At 37.5% G+C, this 25,914-nt stretch overlaps 1 protein-coding gene across 2 annotated transcripts in view; it reads left to right on the forward strand.

Annotated features, from left to right (window-relative positions):
* The window catches only part of MEGF10 (multiple EGF like domains 10), a 102,387-nt gene that overhangs the window by 4,860 nt on the left and 71,613 nt on the right, over positions 1-25,914 (forward strand). For both annotated transcript variants that reach the window (XM_034409994.3, XM_034409996.3), the window contains exons 2-4: positions 14,265-14,396; positions 16,582-16,683; positions 17,569-17,669. In XM_034409994.3, coding sequence (XP_034265885.2) covers positions 14,281-14,396; positions 16,582-16,683; positions 17,569-17,669 — 319 coding nt within the window. In that variant the 5' untranslated portion in view covers positions 14,265-14,280. The remainder of the gene's footprint in view (positions 1-14,264; positions 14,397-16,581; positions 16,684-17,568; positions 17,670-25,914) is intronic.

The raw sequence follows: 25,914 nt of genomic DNA on the forward strand, positions 1-25,914 counted from the left end.
TTAATTCATAATGATGCTCAAGTTTCATTGGTTATAGTTAAATAGAGTTATATAAGTAACATGATTCCAAAGAAACCTGGTGCTCCTGCACAATATTGTTATTTAATCTTCAATGTAAAGGGAAAATCATTTACATGGGCTTGGATCTACAAACTGGGTTGTAGGATAGGAAGACCGGAAGGATTATTAGTCTTCCAGACTACCTTTTAGGGCCTAATTCCTTAAATCAGGAGTGTCAAACTCAAGGCCCGGGGGCCGGATCCCAGGGGGATTTTGAACAAAATGTTCAAAATCTTTCATAACAGCTAAAAGGCCTGAATTTTTGATAAACATATCATATACCATGTTGGAACAGTGGTTAGAATGTAGTATTGCAGGCTGACTCTATCCATAGTCTGGAGTTCAGTGCTGACTGGCTCAAAGTTTACTCAGCTTTCCATCCTTCTGAGTTGGTAAAATGAGAACCCAGAGTGTTGGGGGCAATATGCTGACTCTGTAAACAGCACTCTGAAAGTGCTGTAAAGCACTAGGGGACAGTATATAAGTCTATGTGTCATTGCTATTTCTATATGCATACTACAATAGAAATAGACTGAGTTCATCAGAGCAAATAGTACTTAATAACTTCCTACATATTACCAACATGATTAAATGGCAAGTTAAAATTCTGGCCTTTTAGCTGTTATGAAAGATTTTGGATAGAACCAGCCATACTATTAGGCAAAATCTTATGCAGCAAATTCTGGAAAGCTTTAAGTGCTCTTCCTATATCTCAATATTGCCTTCAGACATGTGGAAGCAAGTAAGGAAAAGACTTTCAACTAGCTTTTAGTACATGGAAATTTCTTTTTTTATTTATTTCACTGTAATTAACCTTAATGACATTCCACCTAACCAGTACAGGCTCTGGACAGTTCATCTTGTTATTTCCCCAACGTGTGCATCTTTGTTTTGCTTCCAACAGCGAAATATCATGGAATGCTTCTGTATGTGACTATAAATATTCTAAATTTAACCTATTAGAAGTTTTTTATATACATGGTGTCATGAACATTCAGTGCACATACATCCTTAAGAAGCTTTGTCTTTCCCTCCTTAAAATCCACATCTTTACACAAAGAGATGCAAACATATTGCAATATTTTGTCAAGATATATATATATACTCAGGTGCAAACACATCTCGATCTATTGGTTGAAAGGCACTAAAAACATTTTAACTAAATAAAGATTGCCCTTTTTGTTTTGACTTTTTTCAACAACATCTTGTAAGACAGATCACAGGGTGAAGACAGTTCAGTCTGCTTACTAATTTTTATTGTCATTTGGTCTTCTAATATGATGGGGTTAACACATGTTGAGTTCTTTCATTCAGTAGTGAGGCAACTGGTGATTGTGAACAACGCTGAAGAATTCAGTGATCTTTAGGGAAACTGCTCTGTAGGAAACTCTTAGATATATCACACTGATATTAAATTATACTGTGATATTAATTCCTTGCAGATAATCCTGACACCAGAAAATTGGTATAATATGACTGTTATATAACTAAAAATAAGTAACTCATGCCTTAAAATTTTGATATAACAAACAGTAGGAAAACTATTTACTACTTAATCAGTTTAACAGCTCTGCAACTCTGGAAAGCTGGTAGTTTAAAGGAAAGCATCTTTTCCATTCTAAACCTTATGTAACAATAATGATAACAATGCTATTCATGTGACAGCTAGACAAAAAAACCATTATGCATGTTGAACTGCAGTTTCAGTCTGCCTAAATTAATTGGAAAACTTGGCAGAATTAAGGTTAGAAAATATCTGGGATTATTCACTTTTCCTTGCAAACAGCTACAACTTTCAATTGTTTGGCTTTATTTCTTTTACAGTTATTTTGCAGTAATTGCTTTGTTTTGCAAATATAAAAGTAGAGCATTTTGGATTTTAGAATCAAGGAACATTCTAAAATTGACAATAAATGTGGTCACACCCCCCCCAGCTATTCTTACAATCCCAGTTAATTAGAGGTAAGAAACTGTCATTTCTTTCATTTCCCCTTGTATTTTCTACTACAAAATGATTCCCTCCCACATATCCACCAGACCAATTTTTTTAATTTTTTCTTTACATTCAAATTGCCCATTTAAGAAACCATCTATGGGCATTAAAATGACATATGAAACCAGGTAATTGTAGGTCAGCTTTAATTAAATTACTAATGTTAATTAACTACTTAAATTACCTATTCTAAGATCATGTCATAAGTAGAGCCAATAAATTATATTTAAATGTTATGAAATGTTTTAATTTGATATCATCTTCATTGGCTGAATATTTTAAACTAGATAACAGTGATTTTTTTCAATCTGGAAGCAAAGGTGCTTTTTCTGGAGGCAACTGGACTTCTTGTTTTTCTTTGAAGACATTTCACTTCTCATCCAAGAAGCTTCTTCAGCTCTGACAGGATAGTGGGCAGTTGAAGGATTTATATTCCTTGCAGACAGCTGGTCATTTGCATCCTTTTAGAGGGTCATTGAAGCACTTGGAGGTTTATCTGTGTCCTCAGAGTCACCTGAGTAGCGCTCCTGGTTCCTGTAATCTGCAATTTTTTTTCTCTGGAAATCCATTCCTACTCCCACACCATTCAAAGGCTGTTCATCTCAAATTGTATAGCTAAAGGTCTTGAGAGATTCTCAGTCATCCAGGCTATGGTTGTCCCAAAGGTGCTTTTTCTGGAGGCAACTAGTTTGTCTCATGTTAATTCCTGCTTCTCTGGATGTTGATTGTTGGAAAGGATATGTTCTGGTCTTTTTGTTTCTTTTATAGCTTTTTTAAAAAAGTTTTCTTGGATTTTTATTTTTAAATATACATCAATATCAATACATGAACAGTGGCCTCTGGGTATAATTCATGTTGATACAAGTAGCAATAATAATATTAATAATATTTGTTACATTAATCAAATTTATGTAATCCTAGTATTAATATACATGTGTGTTTTAAAGTAGCCATTCAATATTTCAATGTTCCATTTTAATGCCAATGATATTATTTAAGCATACATAATAATACCATATTTCAGCCTCTAATCTTTCTATCTAGTTATTGCTTATATTCTATTATATAAAAATTATATATGGTAATATTCCCCCTATTTCTTATTTCTTCCTCTATTCTAGCTTCTAGTCAGGCCACCATTACTAATCCTAGTGTTAATACATAGGTTTATATTAAGACATAGTCCTTCATTATTTGATTATTCAATGTTTCAATACACCATTCAAGTACCAATTATCATATTGTTTAAACATACACAATAATACCATCTTTTAACCTCCAATTTTCCCATCTAACTATTGCTTTATAGAAAAGTGTGCATTCTGATTTCTAGCTCTATTCAAGTTTTGAATAAGGCCATCATTATATTAGAAAAAAAAGAAAAAAAAATTCCTTTCTATCCATCATCTCTTGCCCATTTTAATACTTTAATTCTTACTTGTTTTTTAGCTTGCCTCCCATACTCCTCTCTTAGATCTTTGTCTCTATCAACATCTGCGTCTTTACCATTCAGTCTGAATATTTCTCTCATCTCTATCCCCCTAAACTGCCAGGTCTCCAGAGTGTTCACCCAAGCCCCTATCTCCCTTTCAAAAGTATCTTCCTGCTTCTCCAATTCCATTTTTAAATCTCTTAAAATACTTTCCCCTTGGTTTATTTCATCAATCATTATTATCTTTATTATCGTCTTCTCCTTCTCATCTCCTTGTTTTATTTGCTGGTTTGTCTGTTCTGTCTTTTCCTCCATTCTTTCTAATCTCTCCTCTCTTTCCTGGACTCTTTGATCTTCATTCATTATCAGTTGTAACATATTTTCTATTTTCCCATTTATGCCTTGCACTAGGTTCTTCATCTTTCTGTGATTCATTGTCATAGTATCCCTAATACTTTGAAACATCACTGCCATTTCATTTGAAATCTCACTCATTTCCCCCTGATGGAGCATTTTGTCTTATTTTGGTAAGTCCCGCTCTTACTCAATAATCCAAAAACAATATATTCAGGTCCAATGTTGTTCCTCAGAAAGTTCTTTACATCTCAGGATTATTAATCTGTTCCATTTAAGTGATCCAGCTTTCCAAAAATCAACTCACTTTACTTTACTTAAAGGTCTTCCTTATTCTCACAATAGAGTTCAGTAATCATAAAGTAGATAGTTATAGAACAATGAGTATCACCACAGTCCTCCAGATGAATGTTGTTTATCTCTCTTATCAGAAATTTTTGTAGAGGTATGGTATATTTTCCATTCACCAGTATCAACTTAGGTTTCAGTGTTGTTTTTGAGTCTAACAAATTGATTAATTCAAATTTAATTCAATTTATGGGAGCAGAGTCAGATATTCAAGTAGATAATTCTAAAACTAAAGGTCCTTAGCTTTTCCCCCCTTAGTTCCTTTCTTTCGGGTCTAGGATATTTCTCTCTATGGTTATTTGCTGCTTTGAGAAATAGTGTCATGCCCCTGTTGAAGTCTGAATCTGAGACGGAAGATGAACAGCTAACAGAAAGTGGGAGAGTGGCTCCGTTGGCTGTGGAGGAAACTGGAGAAGGGCAAAGTCAGGCTGGGCAGATCAGGGGAGAGGTAGAACGAGGGAGAAGGGGTTCAGATGAAGACCAAGGCCCACCCCCTCCTCATCCTAGGGCGCACAGGGAAGAACACAGAAGAGAGCAACGTGGGTTGCGTGGCTTACGAGGAAGAAAAGGCCCCCAATTTTCTTCACAAGGCACACCTGGGGATGGAGTTTAAAGGAGAGGCGGTTGGGAGGGGTGTTTGATGGGAACAAACACTGAATTCATCTAGTGTTGAGAGTTGTGGCCTGCATTCCTGGCATTCCTCCTAAATGTTTAAATTAGTGTCGTGCTTCTGCGTGTTTATATTGTCTCGCTGGAATTATTGACATGATTCTTCACTTCAGGGACTCATTATCTTTCCCTGCTGGAGTGATTGATTGCAATCATTCTGTTTACAGCATTTGGACTGGAGCACTTGCAGCCAGAAGCTGCTGCAGGTTTGTTGCAGAGTTTTTCTCCAAGCCGGAGAGTAAACGGGACATTGGGGGCAAAGTTGGTGCCAATTAAGAGACTCATACCAGTTCTCTGGCTGTGTTGCCTTCGTGCCATGCTCCGGGTCATCACAAATAGTTCTAACAGTATCTTTTCCTGGATTTTCTTCTTTTTTTCTTTTAAATTTAGGGTCTAAATAAAAAAGGAATTTTCTCACCCAGCTCCAGTCACTGTTCATCTACACTGCTCCTGCACATTTCTTTGTTGCCTCGGCTGTCCCAGCTTCATGTCAACCATGATTGCTGCCTCTTCTCCTTGTCATGGATGAGAGGGAAGAAGCCCTGGGTCAAGCAGAAGAATTGCAGCTCTCTGCGACCTGCAGGGTGCCCCTCTTTACTTCACCATCCCTACAGGGTGGCTTTAACTCCTTTTGGAGCCCTCCAACAGGGAGAACTCTGTGTGGGAGCACGGAGACCCGCTCCTCACGTCCGATTTCGCCGCAACATCAGCCGGAAGTCCTCTCTTTTGTAGTTTTTTATTGTCTCTTTTGAATGATGTGTATATGTGATTTATGTCTATGTGTCTATTGATGGCTGGTTTATCTGAATGCCAAGCTTCTAGCATTCCATAGTCTCTTCACTATGTTAACCATTTGTCTGACTTAATTTTTAATTACAATTGTCATAAACTATAATAATAAACGTCAAGCACTGAAATCAGGAAATTCAGGCAGTTCAAATGAGTATAAAGATTTATTGCAACTTAAGCTCTCTAAAAGAATTTGACCAACTAACAGTCAAGGGAATTGAGTGGGAGATAAAATAGACATTCAGGGTGGGCTAAACTTAGATATCTTGCAGGCCTGCAGGGACTTGTGACGCATTTGACCAAATCTTCCAGCTCAGCCTGGTCATCTCCTACAATAAATAAATAAACTATCATAACATGCAATTATACAATATTTCAATTTTATTATTTCACTCTAGAAATAATATACCATCTAAATAACAAACTATTTTGTGCTAACAACATACCTAAAACAATAACTAGTAGTTACAGATCTGCGATAATTCAATAGAATCCATAGGATTATTTTGTAAAACATAACTTTCTGATTATGTTTAGCACCAAGCAAGGAAGAAGCTGAAGAAACAATTAACACATCTATGCCTAGTCCAGAAATGGAATTTGTCTATTAATGACAGTATACTTTCTACCAACTACATCAAGCCTTCTAGGAAAAGTGACAACACAGCTGAATAGGTTAAGTTAATAAAGGCTAGACAGACTGTTACTATTTGTAGAAAGCAATTTTGACAAGAAGAACCTTTATTTAAATATAAGAATAATCCTTTGGGATTTTCAGCCATACCAGACATGGTGGGTGGGAAAGTAAGTAATAGACCCATATGCTGTTCAAAAATACTTCGTAAATTATGCTTGGAAGGCTTGCATGAGCTCTCAGTGAAATATGTCTTAAACTGCAGTGCATTATTATAGGATAATTTAATTACCGTATCTTTTTCTTTGTCCAAAAAGTTACAATTTCTATATTAAATAATCATATTAATACATGGAGTTTTTGGGGCCCTCTGAGTTTGGTGAGTTTGGCTTTGCAGGTGTTTTATTATCTGAATAGATGTTATTATCTAGTTGGTTAATGAAACATTGCAAGCAAACAACCAAGCTTAGAAGCATGAAGGATTCTACAGATGAACTCCAAATTACATATATTATCTTCTATTGCAATATTAATATGTTTTAAACTAAAAAAAAATCAAAATTTAGGATTTTCTAATGTAGCACAGAGTAACTGAAGAATTGTAATTCAAAAATAATCATGATTATTTTCTAGTTTTAATAATGCTGCTTCCATAATACATCACTTAAATATAGGACTTTTATATCTCTCTCTCTCTCACACACACACACATACACGCACGCGCGCACACACACACACACACACACACACCCTTAGGGCAAAGAATTCTGGCAAGATTATCATCAGGAATCAGAACCCCTGGTCAAGCATCCTGTTTGTTAGGATGCTTCTAGTAAGTTCACAAGTATTCTTAATTACATCTCCCCAGCCCACCAGAGCAGGAAGACAAGGTATATTACTGATCCCATCTGTTAGGAAAGTACATCTAGTGGGATCCTTCTGTGTGAGGGTTCCCTCCCTTTGGAATATCATTCCTCCAGAGATAAGATTGATGCCAACTTTGATACTTTTTTAGAAGGCCCTGAAGCAGAGGTGGGTTTCAGCAGGTTCTGACCAGTTCTGGAGAACCAGTAGCGGAAATTTTGAGTAGTTCAGAGAACCGGTAGTAAAATTTCTGACTGGCCTCGCCTCCATCTATTCTCTGTCTCCCAAGTCCCAGCTGATCAGGAGGAAATGGGGATTTTGCAGTAACCTTCCCCTGGATTGGGGAGGGAATGGAGATTTTACTGTATCCTTCCCCTGCTATGCCCACCAAGCCACGGCCACCAAGCCATGCCACGGCCACCAAGCCACACCCACAGAACCAGTAGTAAAAAAATTTGAAACCCACCACTGCCCTGAAGACATGGTTCTGTCAGTGGATCTGGGGACTCCATGTTAATAGAACTAATCAAGTGACTGGTGTGATTGTGCTTGTTGCCAGGAGAATGGGTGGTGGGTCAGTGGGGTATATGGGATTTTTATATTGTGGAATTTTAATGTTGTAAGTTGCCTGGAATCAGTGTGTGAGTTGGGTGGAAATATATAGTAAATGCATTTAATAAACAATTTAATAATTAAGTAGGACAAGATGGCAGGACTCTAGCTTTAGGCTATAAAACAACTGCAAGGGCTACTATGACAAAGCAAATTCCAAATGAATTTAGGTATAGGAAGTTATTTCAAATTGAGCATTTTGTATAATATGCTTGAGGAAAAAGCAGGTGGAAAAATGGACAGATGTCATAGGAAAAGAATGTTAGTGATTTCAAAGAATAAGAAAAAGAAAGAGTAATGACTGAGATTCAGATAGAAAAGGGGAAATAACTTGTTTTTAACCAGCTGTATAAATTTTTAAAGCTTTCCTAAGCATTGATTATTGCATCTATATTTTATCGTCTTGATGATTATTTGTTTCATTTAACATTATCATTCTAATGCTGTAATTATTCAAATAGTTGTACACCACCTTAAATCCTGTTTGGATGATAGAGACATTTAGAATAAACTAACTACCTTGGATTTTTATTTGCTTTTATTTAAAAAGTGTTTTTTTTAAAAAAAAAAAAAGAAAGAAAAGAAAGGAAAGGAAAGGAATTTGGTTATTATAGTTCTTAGTGAGAATATATTAAATAAAGAAAGTAAGGAATTATGTTATTAAAAACTTTACAAGAAGACATTATTGTCTGTGATTTCATTTTCAGACCAGAAGAATAACTCTGCGGTAATGGTAATAAATATGCAAGCACTAGGTTCAGCCTAGGGATTAGTGAACTTGATCTTTTATCTTATTTTGGTTAAATTGGAAGTATCTAGCAAAGGGCTTCTGGCTGTATAAACTCATATGTAGCAGCTCAGTTTCATTTGCTTGTTATTAATCAAATGCTTAAGGACAGATTCATGTACAGGCAGTCCTTGACTTATGACTACAATTGAACCCAAAATTTTCCTTGCTAAGCAAGACAGTTGTTAAATGAATCATACCCTATTTCACGCCCTTTTTGTTAAGTGAATCATGTTAAGTGAATCAGTGAAGTTGTTAAGTGAATCATGTGGTTGTTAAGCAAATCTGGCTTCCTCCTTTGACTTTGCTTGCCAGAAGCACCCTAGGAAGGTTGCAAATGACAAACCTAGGACCCTGGAATGGTCCAACCCTTGCAACTACATGCTGGTTGCCAAGCATCCAAAGTTTGATCACATGACTGTGGGGAAGCTGCAACAGCCATTGAATGTGAAAATAAGTCACTTTTTTCAGTGCTGTTGTAACTTTGAATGGTAATTAAATGAATGGTGGCAAATTGAGGACTACCTACATTTTTAAATGGTACATTTGGATTAAAATGAATCAGAATTGATTTTCCAGTTCTGTGTGATAAGACTGGCTCAGACTGGCTAATGTTATGTCTAGAACATTATCATGCCCTGTGGTTAAAATCTGAAGTTGAAATATTTGGTGCCGTTGGTTGGAAAGGTGTAATATATAAATACACTTGAATTGTTTTCATCTCAACTGATTTCTATTACATCAAAAAGAATATTTATATCAGCCCTAAACTCTTGTCAGAGAAATCCTGTTCAATTTGTGAAGAAGTTGTTTAATTGAATGCAACTGGAAAATATAATGTAAGTATTTTCTTTATTCCTGCATATGCCCATACACCAGAGGTTGGTTTCAGCAGGTTCTGACCAGTTCTGGAGAACCAGTAGCGGAAATTTTGAGTAGTTCGGAGAACTGGTAAATACCACCTCTGGCTGGCCCCGTCCCCATCTATTCTCTGCCTCTTGAGTCCCAGCTGATTGGGAGGAAATGGAGATTTTTTAGTATCCTTCCCCTGCCACGTTGACCAGGAAGGCCCACCAAACCATGCCACATCCACCAAGCCACACCCACAGAACCGGTAGTAAAAATTTTTGAAACCCACCACTGCCATACATTCTATATCTGGAGAGGCCTGTTTGAGTGCCAAGGAGAGAAGAAATAAAATCTCTCTGGGCAGTAACGAATGTACTCTTTGCTCTTAAACATATTCATATCCAAGTTGTTTGGGATTTGTTCTGTAGTAAGAATACACAAGATACTTTTCAAAAGTGGAATAATGACTACAAAATCATTGATAGTCCAGTCCTTGTTTACTAATAAGCTGCACTGATATAGTCACTACTGATTTCTCTATCAGAAAATGCTTTATTTGTATGGTTAGGGATAGCTTACTTTGTGAAAATGGAAAAAAAAATACTTTATTTACTCTGGTGTTTCCCTAACATAACTTAATATGATTTTTTCCTATGAAAAGAGGCTTTCATAATTTGGTATTATTAATTTGCATGTTTCTTTTAATAATAATTTAAAAATAATTTAAATTTATTTATTTATTAAATTTATGTATTATTTAAAAACAATGAACTAGGTTAGTTGATTTTTATCAGCAAAATTCTGATACCCAATTCTGAAGATAAAGAATCAATTGCATTAATAAAAGAGATGCTTTGTTAGTTAACTTTTTATATAAGCAGGTTTTTTTGGTGCAAGGAAATGAATTGTTCCTGTTGAAAACATATTTGTTTGCTATTCCAAGAGACTTCCCTCCATATATTATTTTCTATTCCCTTTGCCTTATTTTTACATGCAGCTTAATAATGCATGGGATAAATCACAACTTTTTCATTCTTTCAATACTGTTGCAAAAATGTACGTTCATACAGTTTTGCCATGTGAATTTAATCCCTCTAAAGAACATATTAGAAGGCAAAATTTACCAGTGTCAGAAGAATTTGGTTTATAATCTCACTGTTTAGCCTAGTTTTATATTTTTAAAAAAGCTTTATGCCTACTTTAATCCATGCCACATGCAGATGACCTGAGCAAACCCAACAGTAAGACAGAAGCCTTGTTGTATATACATTGAACAGTTGCTCAAAATCTGATGCACCAGCTGTGGTTTGACCAGTTTGGAAGTTAAGGGAAACTTGATCTTTTAATCTTTACTTCAGCAGACAGATTACAACTGTTTCCAAAATGTACCTGTCAGTTAAACTTAGTACAAAATTTGAAGAGAGGGCTTTATTTACATATGAATATTTTTAAAAAGATAGGAAAAGTTAATAAAGAAGACACCAGGTTTTTTCCCCTCCATCATTTTATTTGTACTCTTCTTTATCAGTTTGCATGCAGTAAAAAAAAGTAAGAGCGTTAAAAATTATTATGATTTGAGTTAAATTCTGTCATATTTTTCCCATTGATTTCTCTCTATTCTGCTTGATGTAGCTGAGCTAAAAGGACTTAGTTAAAACAACGATTGTTGATTTTGGCTTCTGAAAATAAAAGAGTCAGGTAATCAATAACAAAAAGTACCAAATAACCAGTGTACACAAGTATTTTATAACAGACTAATTTTAAAAACTAATAGAAGATACTGTGTGATAGAAACTATCAGTTCTAGTTGGATGTACAGTCTACTTATGTATCATCTCCTTATTTTTTTGGCACAGAGTAATGCACACTCCAATAAATCATTGTAAATTACCTCACAACTCATGTTGCAACTGAGCTGTAGAACATTCTCTCTTAATTTTTAGTATGGACGGTACATAAGTTTAATAAAGTGGCTCATTAAGTTAATATTTCACTAAAATTTTGTTTATTTAATGCAGTATCTCAGTAGATAATTAGGTCATACAAGAAACAATAATAATTTTTATAAAATATATGAAAACTCTTTGTGTAGAATATCCTTTGTCAATTCTATCTACTTTCTAAAAGAAAATAAAGTCAGATTTAATGTATTCAAATATTTTGTAAGGATCACTGTTTGAAAACTGAAATTCCTTTTTGCTTATGTTAATAAAAATATACTCACATGATTGCTCATAGCAAGGAATTAACTTCTGAATTTCCTATCAAAAGATTAATGGAGAAAATGCCAGTCTGGGGCCATTCAATGTAAAGTGGACAGTACTTCCTAAACATTTTCTTGTTTCTCAATGCAAGGAGTGCAGTGAGTGCCTCCTCAGTTCAAACTTATAGTATCTTCACAAAGATTTTGATTTTTAATTTTTTTTTTAAAAAAATTTCCTATTATAATTAATGTCAGCATAGATTTAACAACAGCAACAGTTTGAAATTACAACAGCACATAACAACAAGATTTAAGAATGGTCCTCACAGTTGCATCCACAACAGTGTATCCAGATTCAGGCGCTTGGCAACTGGCAAATGGTTTCAGAGGCCCAAAGTCACATGATTTCCATTTGTGATTTTACTGCCAGCTTCTGACAAACAAAAGTAATGAAGAATCTGGCAGGAAGTCACAAACAGTGCTCATGTAACATTGCACTAAAGAACTATGCAAGGTTTGCTTAACCACTGCCACAACTACTTTAGTAAGTTTGTGCAGTCATATGATATCCTGATTTTTGACTCTGTTTCTTAGTGATGATGTTGCCAGTCCTAATTATCATTGTTAAATAAGGAATAGCAGAATTTCTTGATTGCTCTGAAATGTTCTCATTACATAATTTAATATTGAGTTATTCTATCACTGAACACTAAGCTGAGTATGGCCTGAATAGTAGTTATTAGGTGTCTTTATTATATACATCACCAGCATTTTAAATGTAAGTCTTCTTTAGAGGATACATTCTCAGTGTTGCAGGATTGAAATTTATAAAATATTTGATGCATTTATCAAATAGTCTTTATTCTCGTAACATATTCTCTTAAACATTTTAAAATGTGTGCCTTAGCATTGAAAATAGTAAAAGTTAAATATACCTTCTACATTTTATTGCTCATATGACACTTTAGCAATGCTAATCAGCTGTACTGATTTTCTGTTTTGATTTTTCTTAATAATTAGGCAAAAGATCTAGGATGCAATCATGTTTTACACTAGGGGGTTCATGCAAATAGCTCAAAACTTTTTTACATTGATTTTCTGTTATTGTTAAATATATTCAGAAAGAAAACTATTGACATTTTAAAAAAAAGAAATACAATTACCTTCTTAATAAGTGAAATACTGCTGAAATCAAAATACTGAAATCAAAATGCACAAGTGGGTACAATTTTTTATTTATTTTTTTGATGTAACTGATTCACTATTGAAAAAATATATACTTTTAAAATGTTGATGTTGATCAGGGGATCTAGACATACTTAAAGCTAGGAGCAGGCATACTTAACTGTAATCCCTTCCCTTGTTACTTTTGTCCTATACCACTATTGTTGTTTTTTATCAGATGCGTTTTAATATTGAATGTAAGTCCTTTTCTGCAAGCAGGAATGAGTCCTTTTGCTCTTTAAATTGATTAATCAAGGCTTGTGTTCTGTGTCATTAAAGCAATTCTGCTAAGAACATCTGGTTGTTCATGCCATTATATTTAGTTTGGTTTTCACTCACTGCCACTTTCCAATATAATTTCAAACCACGGTTTGTCATTATACATGAATTTACACAGTTAATAAGATAATATTTTGTGAGAAACTGAAAAACCAGGCAATCAGTAATATCAGCACAATTTACGCCTGAATTCACACATTACATTTATCTTGGCTGTCCCCAATCTTTTGGGCACCAGGGACTGGTTCCTTGGAGAAAGGCTTTTCCACAGATCAGAGGGAGCATGGTTTCACATGCTGCCTGCATCCCGCGGATGGGGCTTTTCTTGTTTGTGCAGCCCAGTTGCTGGCACGCTGCGGAGTGGTGCCAATCCATGAACTGGGGGTTGGGGACCCCTGCTTTAAAACATTAATACACATGAGGGTACAAATAAATTCAAAAATTTAAGTACTGAGAAATTGAAAACAGAAGCAAACAGCCACAATATGCCTGATGTACATTGTAGACACTGGAATGTATTGACTTATCTACTACACTCAAAATTTATTTCTTAATAGGTTTCTGATTTAACACTCGTTTTATTTCCTCCCAAACTTGCTGTCTTTCCTATACTCTCCCTTAACTCACCTTGGGGTTGGGTTATTTATCCAATGTTATATTTAATTAATAAATCTGAAGCCAACAGATGCAGGATGAGCTGACTACCACTTCCCAAAATATCTGGAACTTAGCTGGAGGGTGAAATTTTGATTAGGAAAAGCAGATTAAGAACTGAGCAGTTGTCATAGTTTGTTACTGTAAATAAACAAAGTTATAGTTCAACTTGAAACTGCTTGGACATTTTGTAAAGTACAGACCGGCAATAAGGGATGTAATGTTAATTTCTGAACTTTTGCATGCAACAGGAACAGGTGCAAAACCAACATACAGTTTAAGAAGAAGCACGAGGCTGAAATTTAGTGCATTTGAGCATGGGAAGTTGTGTTAAACCATTCACAATCACTTGCTTTCTATTATTTCCTTAAGATGCTGCATGAAGCAGGTTTTCTCATTCTGTTGCATAACAGGATTGGCTTTAGTTGTTTACCCAAAGTATATGACTCTATAGTAGCTTGCATAGTATCTGGCCATTAATATTAGCAATCCTTTTCTTTTCTCTTTTTACAGGCATTTTGTTGAAAAGATGGTTCTTTATTTGGACACCTTTGTTCATTTCACACTCATGCTATTGAACCATTGGATAGCGTCAACCATATGTCTAAATCTTGAGGATCCAAATGTGTGTAGCCACTGGGAAAGGTAACATTACTTTTAATTAAAAGTTCTGTAATTTTTCTAGCATTGTTATTTTAATCAATGTATATGTAAAGTGTGCATCACAGGCAAACAGCAAGACATGGGTGACATTAGGAAATGACTATATTAAAAGATATAAAACCAAGACACAAGTGTGTACATGTATTTTTATAAATGGCATAAAACTACTAAAACAAGATACGGGTATAAAACAAAAATAGCAGCAATGAATGATGCCCCTCATTTATGAAGTAGGCAGACTCTATTTTCCAAGATTAACTGCCCCAAGAAGATTGCACAGACTGACTATAAACAATGGCACAACAAAGTAGCAACAATGGTACTTTGGAATATGTTCAAGAAATATCATTTGCTTGCAAGCAAGAATTGCCGGACCACAAAATAGACAAAGCAATAGAAAATGAAGAAGCTAAAGTACTATGGGACAAACATCTGCCACAAATAACTTCAAATTTAACAATTGTTGATAAGAAGCATAAAAAGTCTGAATACAAGGTCCTGCAAATAGAAGTAGAACAACTGTGGCAAATGAAAGCAAAGGTAGTACCAATAATAACTGGTTCCTTGGATGCAGTCCCAAAACATCTAGACTGCCACTTGAATCCTATTGGCATTGACAAAATCACTATCGTGATCATCATCACTTAATTGCAAAAGGCAGCTCTGCTTGGAACTGCTTGCATTTTGTAATATCATCATTGCATCCTTTAATATCATTGAATGACAACATCTGCTTATTCCAGGTCTCTGGGAAAGACTCAATAGCTAGACAAAACTGCCCCAAACAGTCTAAACATCTGGCTAACTATGTGCCCAACCCAGCGGTGGGTTCTACTTACCTTTACTACCAGTTCGCATTGAAGTTCGAAGCTTCTGCACATCACCTATGATGACGTCCGGGTCGGTGGGCGGAGCCTCCCGCCGGTTTTACTACAGGTTCTTGTGAACCGGTCCAAACCAGGGGCAACCCACCACTGGCCCAACCATAATATTCATCATTTCATTGTATGCCCATAAAATAATATATTTTATTATTTTATAGTATTCAATAATCTAAAAATTAAATCAAACATTTCCTGTATTAATGCATACTGTAAGTGTTTGTAGTTTTGATGTGATCAATAATTGACTTCTCTTCTAAATTTTCTGAGGATGTCCTTGGGCTCATAAGTGGAAGAAGCAGAATCAGCAAAATGTGTCTTCTTTTTCTAATATACACCATTCTAACACAATCTACTTGAAGGAAAAGAAATAGAAAACTGTGAACCTGGCTAGTGGTTTCTTCTAAGTATAGCAATCTTTCATGTGACTTCCCATATTCAAGGGTGTGGAAGAGTACATGTACTAAGTATATAGAAATAATCTTGTATCTGAATTTAATAAGCAGAATTCCTAGCTAAAGGCTGCAAATCTGCATTGTTGTGTTTGGGATTTACATTGTCTAAATTGACATAGAATGGGCTGAACTTTCTTGGATTGTCATAAACAGTAGGATCTTATTAGATTTGTAAGACATTGTATATTTATTTATTTTTTAAAAAAATTACATTTTTTTTTTTTTTTTTTTTTTTTTTTTTTTTTTAATTTGATTTATATGCCGCCCTTCTCCGAAGACTCAGGGCGGCTTACAATGTGCTCAGCAATAGCCTTCATCCTTTTGTATATTTATACAAAGTCAGCTTATTGCCCCCACAAACTGGGTCCTCATTTCACCTACCTTAGAAAGGATGGAAGGCTGAGTCAACCTTGAGCCTTGGCGAGATTCGAACCCTGCAGTAATTGCAGGCAGCTGGTCTTAAGCAGCTTAATAATTGTTTAGATAAGCTTGAAAAGATAGACTTCTTGAATTAAGCTTGTTTCCTGTTGACAGTACAGATAGTCCTTGGCTTACAAATGGTCACTTAATGGACATTCAAAGTTACAACAGATCCCCTAAAAGATATTTACCAACTCCACTCAAAAGAAGAACCGCTGCAATGCCCCATTGTTATTTACTTTTAGGTTTAACCTCAGGGCCACTGCAGTAGGGAGTAATAATAATTATCTTATTATGTAATTATATAATTATTTTCACTCTCACCTTTATTTCCATCCTATTGAAATTTCTTCACTTAATTACTCTAATGAACTGCATGTTTAATAATTTTATTCCTTTTTTCCTGTGCAGTTATTCTGTTACAGTGCAAGAATCCTATCCCCATCCTTTTGATCAGATTTACTACACCAGCTGTACAGACATACTGAACTGGTTTAAGTGTACACGACACAGGTGATTTTTTAGTAATTCTATTTTGATTACCCTTTTAAAGTGATGTTTTATAAGTACTTAATAGTTGATACATATTAGAAACAGTAGAAAACATATTGAAGCATAGTGGCACATGGATAGCATTTGCAAAATCAGATGATATGGATATTTACATGTACAATGCCACTGATATTTACATGTATATCTTCTGTAAGATAGCCTTGAAAATATTATCCTGAATTTTGAAATGCATTACTAGATTAAAGAGGACTGTGTGACTTGCACAGATCTTCTCTTTCTCTAAAAAGATAATTCAGTAAAATGGATATATTATTATTATTGGAGAACAGAAATTTTAAAGTGGTTCTGTAGTAAAACTACTCCTTGTACAGGGCAGAAGTGAAAATATGGCTTCAGCTATGCATAGTGGAGCCAGTGTGTGTGAGTTGGGTGGTTACAGAAATTAGTTTAACAAATAAACACATGTATTTATTTACTGATTCTTTTTGAACAATACAGAATTTGTTTTTAATGTTGAATCATTTTGAGTTTTAAAAGTTCTGAATTTGTAAATTTATGACATGTTGTAGAAATACACTTTCTTCTTGCTGTGCTCACTTGTCTGACAATGGTTTTGTGCATTTCAAAATTAAATATTGGTCTGAATGTGTACCAATTCATTAGTGAAAATATTTAATAGCAAATGTAGGTTACAAATCCATATAGCATCAGCTGCAATATTTGTCATAGATCTTGAAAAGGATCTCCATTTGGAGATAATGTTGTTTATTTTTCTTTGTAAGAGATGTAGCTGATTTATAGAACAATCCAATTTATCCTTAAATAACCATAGCTGAATCTTTTGAAATAGTTGTTCACAAATTTTACATGTTTATATTTTAACAGAATCAGCTATCGAACTGCTTATAGGCATGGAGAAAAGACTATGTATAGACGGAAATCTCAGTGTTGCCCTGGATTTTATGAAAGCAGGGAAATGTGCATTCGTAAGTAAAATTATTTTCATAAGAATATCCAGCTCTTGATAATATGTTAATGACAATGCTAATGAAAATCCCCCAAAATGGGGAAACAAAATGTCTTTAGAAAAGCAGTGGGATAAGTTTGGCGGTTTACAGGTATGGGATGCTTCTTTGACACTAATTGATGTGGGGGGGAAGGTCTTAGTGAATATAGTAGTTATCAATTTGGCAAAGGAATGTTGCATAATAGAATAACAGAGTTGGAAGGGACCTTGGAGGTTTTCTAATCCAACCCGCTACTCAGGCAGGAAACCCTATACCATTTCTTCTTAAAAAGCTCCAATGTTGGAGCACCCACAACTTCCAGAGGCAAGTTGTTCCACTGATTGTTGTAATTGTCAGGATATTTCTCCTTAGTTCTATGTTGCTTCTCTCCTTGATTAATTTCCATTCATTGCTTCTTGTTCTGCCTTCAGGTGCTTTGGAGAATAGGTTGATCCCCTCCTCCTTGTGAAAGCCCTTCAGATATTGGAGCATTGCTATCATGTCACTCCTAATTCTTCTTTTCATTAAACTAGGCATACCCAATTCCAGCAACCGTTGTTTATATGTTTTAGTCTCCAGTCCCCTAATCATCTTTGTTGCTCTTCTCTGTACTCTTTCTAGTGTCTAACGCATCTTTTTTTATGTCATGGCGACCAAAATTGGATGCAGTAGTTTAGTGCATTGAATGTGTGTACAGTGTGCATTGAAACGATCCTGCTGCACTCTTAAAAAGAGTGTTGAAAAGATTCAAATTAAGATTAGGACTATTTGTGTTACCATACACAGCCTAGACTTTGGGAAATGGCTTGTTAGTAGTTGTAGATTAACATATAATTAATTAAAAGAATACTGATATATGCATAAGCACAACAGCAGCTCTTTCACATGCCTCGGAGTCTCAATGCACACAATTTAAGTGTATAGAACTTAGTCATTTGTGCCATGCCGAGAGTTTATTGTGAAGAAACAAACCTGATTTGCCTGGATAGATCTTCTTATGAGGCATTTTGACAACTTGCATCCCATTTGTCAGCATTTTAGAGATTGAATGCACCTCTTTATGATTTAAATCACTTCCCTGAATTCTTTTTCCTTCAAAGTGAAGTGCAATGTTAATGTGTACATAATTTTGATTGACAGCTCCAGTTGGCAGTTTTGACTTCTTGTCTAGCATCTCTGGTGCCAGAATTAGAAGAGTCACTGATTATTTCTTCAGCTGTCAGTTAGTCAGGAAGATACTACTATAAGATTAAAAATGGATAGTGTTTTTCTTAAGCAAATTAGAACTAAGTGAATGAAGGAATGAAGGAAGGAAGGAAGGAAGGAAGGAAGGAAGGAAGGAAGGAAGGAAGGAAGGAAGGAATATCCTTTAGTTTAGTCATACAGCATAGCAACTAAAGACAAAACCGTAGTCTCTTTGTATACAAGAAAATGACATAGATTCCACAAACACTGACTGTGAGAAGGGCATGATGAAAAGTTATTATTCCCAAACACCAATTTCCATAACAGTTCCGTCTGTTTGTATTTTTTTTTAATAATAAAAAAAGATCAGTTTATTTCTTGGGCACACATGGGATTTTTATTGCTGCCCTTTTTCTCTTTCACTGCTTCACATGGCCTGAAGTGATTCCACAGATCAACTCCTTTTTTGAATATATTTAGATTATAATAGTAAAATATAATACTAATTAAACTTGAAGAAGAAAGTATAGAAATAAGGAATAAAAAGTGCAAGGAAAAAGAAAAGAAAAAGAGAGAAGAAAGAGAAAAGTAAGAATATAATAAAGAAAGAAAAATGTGTATTTAGATGTGATTTCTCCCCCACAAGTATAAACAAATATAGTGATTCTTCACCTCCACTAAAGTTACAAACATTTATCATTTCATTCTATATCACCTCTCTTATCTATAAACAACTCCCTAAAACAACATATTTTAAGTTGTGATGTCAGCAGAAAGTCCATAAAGGACTGCCAGAACTACGGTAACAACATATCTTGTTTTAACTTTGATCGAATAAATCATCCTTATATTCCTTCCTTTTACTTCTATCAGTCTAAGCCAGTGGTGTCAAACCCGATCGCATTGCGCATCGCGTATCATGACATATCAGGATGTTTTTTGCCCTTGCAGAGCCAGGATGGGTGTGGCCTGTATGAGCCACATCTGGTCTGTGGGCTGCCAGTTTGACATGCCTGGTCTAAGCTTTATTTCATTCAAATATTGTCATAAGATTTGATTTCTCTTAATTTCTTCTTTGACATTTTTCACAGACTTCTTCAAGGCTTTAACAAGCCTCCTTTATCAATCCTATAGAAAAAAAATATTCATTTTACTCTTTTGGTTTGTCATTTGTATTCCCCCTTTAAATTTTAAAACCTCAACCAGTTTCTTTTGTAGATCTAATGAAACATCGTTTTCTAAGTGATATTGGACTGTGAGACCAATTTTTGATACCTCTTTTGATACCATCTTATCTTGTCAGATAAAGTTTGTTCTACAGAAGACTGCAATAGTGGAAAAAATCTCAAGACATTAGACAATAGTTACCGTATTTTTCAGACTATAAGATGCACCTTTTTCCCCCTAAAAGGGCGTGAAAATTTAGGTGTGTCTTATACACTGAATGTAACCCCGGCCACCCACTGGCCCCCACCCTTTGGACTCTGCCTCCCAGCAGTTTACTTCCTTGCAACAAGCAGCAAGAAGAAACAGCCTAATTAGCACAAGTTGATTAGATCGGCCTCCCGACTCTCAGCTGTTTTGCTCTCAGCTGTTTTGCCCGGGCCTGTGCTGCTTTCTGCAAAGAGGTAAATTGCTGGGAGCAGATTTTTTTTTTCTTGTGCTAATCAAGCTATGCTGAAAATGAAAATGAAAGTAAAGCAGGCTATTTGCTGTTTGCTGCAATGAGGCAAAATTATTGGGAGGCAGAGGCAGAGGCAGAGGCAGATATCTTTTTCTTGTTTTCCTCACCAAAAAAGGTAGGTGCATCTTATAGTCCGAGCATCTTATACTCCGAAAAATACGGTAATTTAGCAATCTCATGGCTATTTTCTATTAGCTGTGTCCTAACCAGCAGTCATTTTATAGGTCCTTGCTTCTAAAATGCAAATATACCACTAACCCAACCCCCCAATTATGAATCTTGTTCTAGAATTGTTACAAGAGAAAAAAACAACATATGCTTATTTGTTACTCTGCACATTATCAACTATTATTAATCTATAGAGATTAGGCATCTGTCTGAAATAAGAGAGACAGATAAGTATTATTGGACAATAGTGACTACTTAGAAGGTTTTTTCATAACTTCAAATTTAGCAGATTAATGGTCTCATGTTATGTTTTCTTAAGACCTTAGATATTACTCTTTAAAGATAATTAACATTTATTTATTTATTTATTAATTCAATTTGTATGCCGCCCCTCTCCGAAGACTCAGGGCGGCTCACAATGCATTTAAAATCATTATAAAAAACATTTAAAAATTAAAAACATTAAAAACATTAAAACTCATTCATACCATTCATGGCCAGATCTTGCCAGATCGCAAGAGCGAGATCAACGGCCCCAGGCCTGCTGGAAAAGCCAGGTCTTCACTGCTTTTCGGAAGGCCAATAGGGTGGGGATGGTCCAGACCTCAGGAGGTAACTGGTTCCAGAGAGCTGGGGCAGCCACAGAGAAGGCCCTCCCCCACGGGCCCGCCAGTCGGCATTGTTTAGCTGATGAGACCCAGAGGAGACCAACTCTGTGGGATCTTACCGGTCGTTGGAAGTTATGCGGTAGAAGGTGGTCTCAAAGATATCCTGGCCCTGAGCCATGTAGGGCTTTAAAGGTAATAACCAACACCTTGAATTGTAACCGGAGACCAATAGGGAACCAGTGCAGCTTGCGGAGAATTGGTATAATGTGGGTGTACCTAGGTGCACCCATGACAGCTCGCGCAGCTGCGTTCTAGACCAACTGTAGTCTCCGAACTGTTCTGTCCCCCCACCTCACATAAGCAAAACACATGAGCAAAAGACATCTACCAGTAATTTATTTTTACAAGCCGGCCTGAATCCTTTGGCAGATAAAAGTGCTGGCAGCTACTTTCCGAATGCCTGCCAAGTTTCTTATCACCTCTAGAAACAGGAGTCAGCGTATCTGTAGTCTGTTGCTGGGGCAACCAAGAGTTCACAAGGCACAAAAGAGTAGTCAGAAGTCATTCACAAAGTCCAAGCCTTAATTCCGAAAGATATCCCATCCGAAGCTCACAATATGCAGTTTTTTGTCCGTCACAGAGCCTGCAGAGCAACCCCACCCACTTTTATCCCCTGTGGGGCATGGCTCAGTGACCCAGCAATCTCTGGCCCTTCCACACCTCTTCCTTTGCTGCACATGCCTCTCCCTCCGGCGCTGCCTGGGATCAATCCAAGATTGATCTTCATCACTCCCTATTAGTGGGTGCTCCAACATGCCTTCCTCCTGGCCTTCAGCTGGAACCTGAGGCATTGTCAGAAAGGAGGGTCCTGGAGAGGGAGGCCTTGTCAGTTCCTCCCCATCACTTTCAGAGTAATCTTCCTCCGTGAGGACAGGCTCGGGAGCCAGAGTCACAACATGAATACTTTTCAAGGGTAGCCCCATGCATTGCAATAATCTAACTGTGAGGTGACAAGGGCATGAGTGACCGTGAGGAGAGCCTCCTGATCCAAGTAGGGTCACAATTGGTGCACCAGGAGAATCTGTGCAAAGGTCCCCCTAGCCACAGCTGTCAGATGTTGCTCTAATCTTAGCTGTGAGTCTAGGAGGACACTCAAATTGCGAACCCATTTTGAGGGGGACAATTTCTCCCCCCCCCAGAACCAAGAACCACATATTTTATATTTATTCTTAAAAGTGCTGGAAAATTATGATAAAAACACATGTTTTTATCTTCGAAAATTTTTCTTTCAATGCAGCCTCATTATAAATATCCTTATATAGGTAGTTCTCCATTTGCACCTGGAATCTTGATAATTGCATGAAGCAGCTGTTAAGTGAAACATGTGACTACTTTGTATGATCACAATGATCACAATCCTGGCTCTCCCAGTTGTGGCTGTTAAGCAGAATGGCAGGGAGAGCCCTAGCCTCCCACAACACCCAGGAGGCCGGATTTTTTCTCTGCTCCACTAGGGGAAATGATTGACAAATGAGAGCATTTGATAGTTTAGTTTTAGTTTAGTTTAGTTTTATTTCATTTATATACCGCCCTACTCCCGAAGAACTCAGGGCGGTGAACAGCCACAAGATAAAACACATAAATACAAAATTTAAAAGCAGAATAAAACCGAATTAAACAATTTGGCTGAAGACAGATTTAAAACACCCCAATAATTAAAAACAGATTAAAATTTGCATTTTAAAAGGGAAAAAGGGAAAAAATTAGGCCAGGCCAGCCTGATGGAATAAAAAGGTCTTGAGAGTGCGGCGGAAGGTGCGTAGATCTGGGATCCTCCATATCTCTGGGGGGAGCTCATTCCAGATAGTAGGTGCCCCCACAGAGAAGGTCTGGGGGCCGCCGGTCAACATTGTTTGGCCGACGGCACCCGGAGGAGCCTCTCTCTATGAGAGCATACCGGTCGGTGGGAGGCTACTGGTGGCAGCAGGCGGTCCCATAGATAACCAGGTCCTAAGCCATGGAGCGCTCTAAAGGTGGTAACCAAGACCTTGAAGCGCACATGGAAGACCACTGGTAGCCAGTGCAGCTTGCGCAGGAGAGATGTTACATGGGAACGCCATGTCGCTCCCATAACCACCCACGCGGCTGCACTCTGCGCCAGCTGGAGCCTCCGGGTGCTCCTCAAGGGGAGCCCCATGTAGAGAGCGTTGCAGTAGTCCAGGCAGGAAGTGACAGGGGCATGAGTGACCGTGTGTAAGGAGTCCTGATCCAGAAAGGGATGCAACTGTCGAATCAGGCGAACCTGATGAAAAATCCTCCCGGTCACGGCTGTCAAGTGCTCTTCTAAAGACAGCCGTGAATCCAGGAGGACGCCCAAGTTGCGAGCCCTCTCCGTGGGGGCCAGCGATTCGGCCCCAATAGTCAGTGATGGCACCAACTGACTATATCGGGACGTCGGAAAGCACAGCCACTCGGTCTTGGATGGGTTGATCCTGAGCCTGTTTCTCCCCATCCAGATCCGCACGGCCTCCAGGCACCAGGACATCACTTCAAGGGCATTGTTGGGGTGATCTGGGGTGGAGATGTACAGCTGAGTATCGTGAGCGTACTGATGGTACTTCACCCCGAAACCACGGATGAGCCCAGCGGCTTTACATAAATGTTGAATAGAAGGGGCGAGAGGACCGACCCTTGTGGCACCCCACATATGAGGCGCCTCGGGTTCGACCTCTGCCCCCCTGCCAACACAGACTGCAACCAGTCGGAGAGAAAGGAGCAACACAGTGCCCCCCACCCTAACTCTTCCAACCGGTGCAGCATGATACCATGGTCGATGATATCAAAAGCCGCTGAGAGATCTAATAGGACCAGGACAGAGGAGCAACCTCTGTCACAAGCCCTCCAGAGATCATTAACCAACGTGACCAATGCCATTTCTGTGCTGTACCCAGGCCTGAAGCCTGACTGGAATGGATCCAGATACACCATTTCATCCAGGTGCTGGGGGAGCTGTCGCGCAACCACACTCTCAACAACTTCACCACAAAGCGAAGGTTGGAGACCGGACAATAATTAGACAACACTGCCAGGTCCAGGGAAGGCTTCTTGAGGAGAGGCCTCACCACCGCCTCTTTCAAGGCAGCAGGGAAGTTACCCTCACTCAGTGAAGCATTTATAATCCCCTGGAGCCAGCCTTGCATCACTTCCCGAGAAGCCAGCACTAACCAGGAGGGACACAGGTCCAACAAACATGTGGTCGCGTTCAGTCTACCCAGAATCCTGTCCACGTCATCAGGAGTCACAGGATCAAACTCATCCCAGATAACGTTCTCAAGACTTGCCTCAGTCATCCCCCCTGAAACTACCCAGTCGGAGTCCAGACCTTCCCGAATCTGAGTGATTTTGTCATGCAGATACTGTACAAAGTCCTCGGCTCTACCCTCCAAGGGGTCTTCCCGCACTCCCTGGTGGAGCAAGGAGTGGGTCACCCTAAACAGGGCGGCCAGGTGGTTATCTGATGACGCAATAAGAGCAGCAAAATAATTACACTTTGCTGCTTTTATTACACTTTGCCACTAGGTAATTCTTAATATGAGATCTTACCAGTGTCCGGTCAGATTCAGAAAGACTGGGCCTCCAACTACTCAATAGTGATTTTGTCAGAGTGGAAGTCCATTCCCTTGAAAATTTCTTGGCATGCTGGAGGAATGGACCTCCAATCTGTTAAAAACACTAGCGAACACTATAGTTCTGGAAGGCTTAGAATGCTGGCCTTTTTGCCAGATTTGAGATCTTGTTTCTGCACTCCCAACTATTGTAAAATGACAAACCAGTTCCCCTGGTCACATTTCAGGACCTTGAAAACCTGTTCGCATTTACAACTGGTTGCCAAATGCACTGCTATCATGTGATCACCATTTGTTATCTTCTCTATTAGCGTCCCCAGAAAATCAATGGGGAAGCCTGCAGGGAAGGTTGCAAGCAGAAAGATGCAAGGAGAGAGATGTTCGATTTGAGGTCCGTTGCCCTAGGATTTCTCCTCCCCTCCATGCAGGGAGCAGAAATCCTCCCCATTATGACTTGGGCACTTCAACTCCCAGAATTCCTGAGTCAGCCATGCTGACTCAGGAATTCTGGGAGTTGAAGTCCACAAATCATAATAGGGCCGTAGTTCCCCACCCCTGCTGTAAGGTTTCTGTTCCAAGGCTGTTGGGACCGGGAACAGTTGTTAAACAACCAGCCATAGTCTAATTGCTTCTAATCTATGATTTATCTCTTGGCTCTTTTTAAATGCTTCTTAGGGCAGAAAGACTAAAATATACCACTGCAGTTTCCTATTCCCATAAGAAACATTATCAATATATATTTGTATTATTTCAAATAAATAATCAAAGAATAAAAGAGGTGATGATAAAAATAGAAAAGGAAGGGGGCAGGAAGCTGTTCGCATTGACTGTTTACAGACATTGACCTAACATTATCTAAACACAACAATTTTCAGAAGTTTCTGTTTTAATTACCAAGGTATTGTTTTACATTAATTTAGTAAGACATAAAATAAAGAAAAGATGAAAGGAGA

The sequence above is a fragment of the Pantherophis guttatus genome, chromosome 2 (assembly GCF_059756535.1).
Source record: "Pantherophis guttatus breed Tessera chromosome 2, ASM5975653v1, whole genome shotgun sequence".
Classification (NCBI taxonomy): Eukaryota; Metazoa; Chordata; class Lepidosauria; order Squamata; family Colubridae; genus Pantherophis; species Pantherophis guttatus.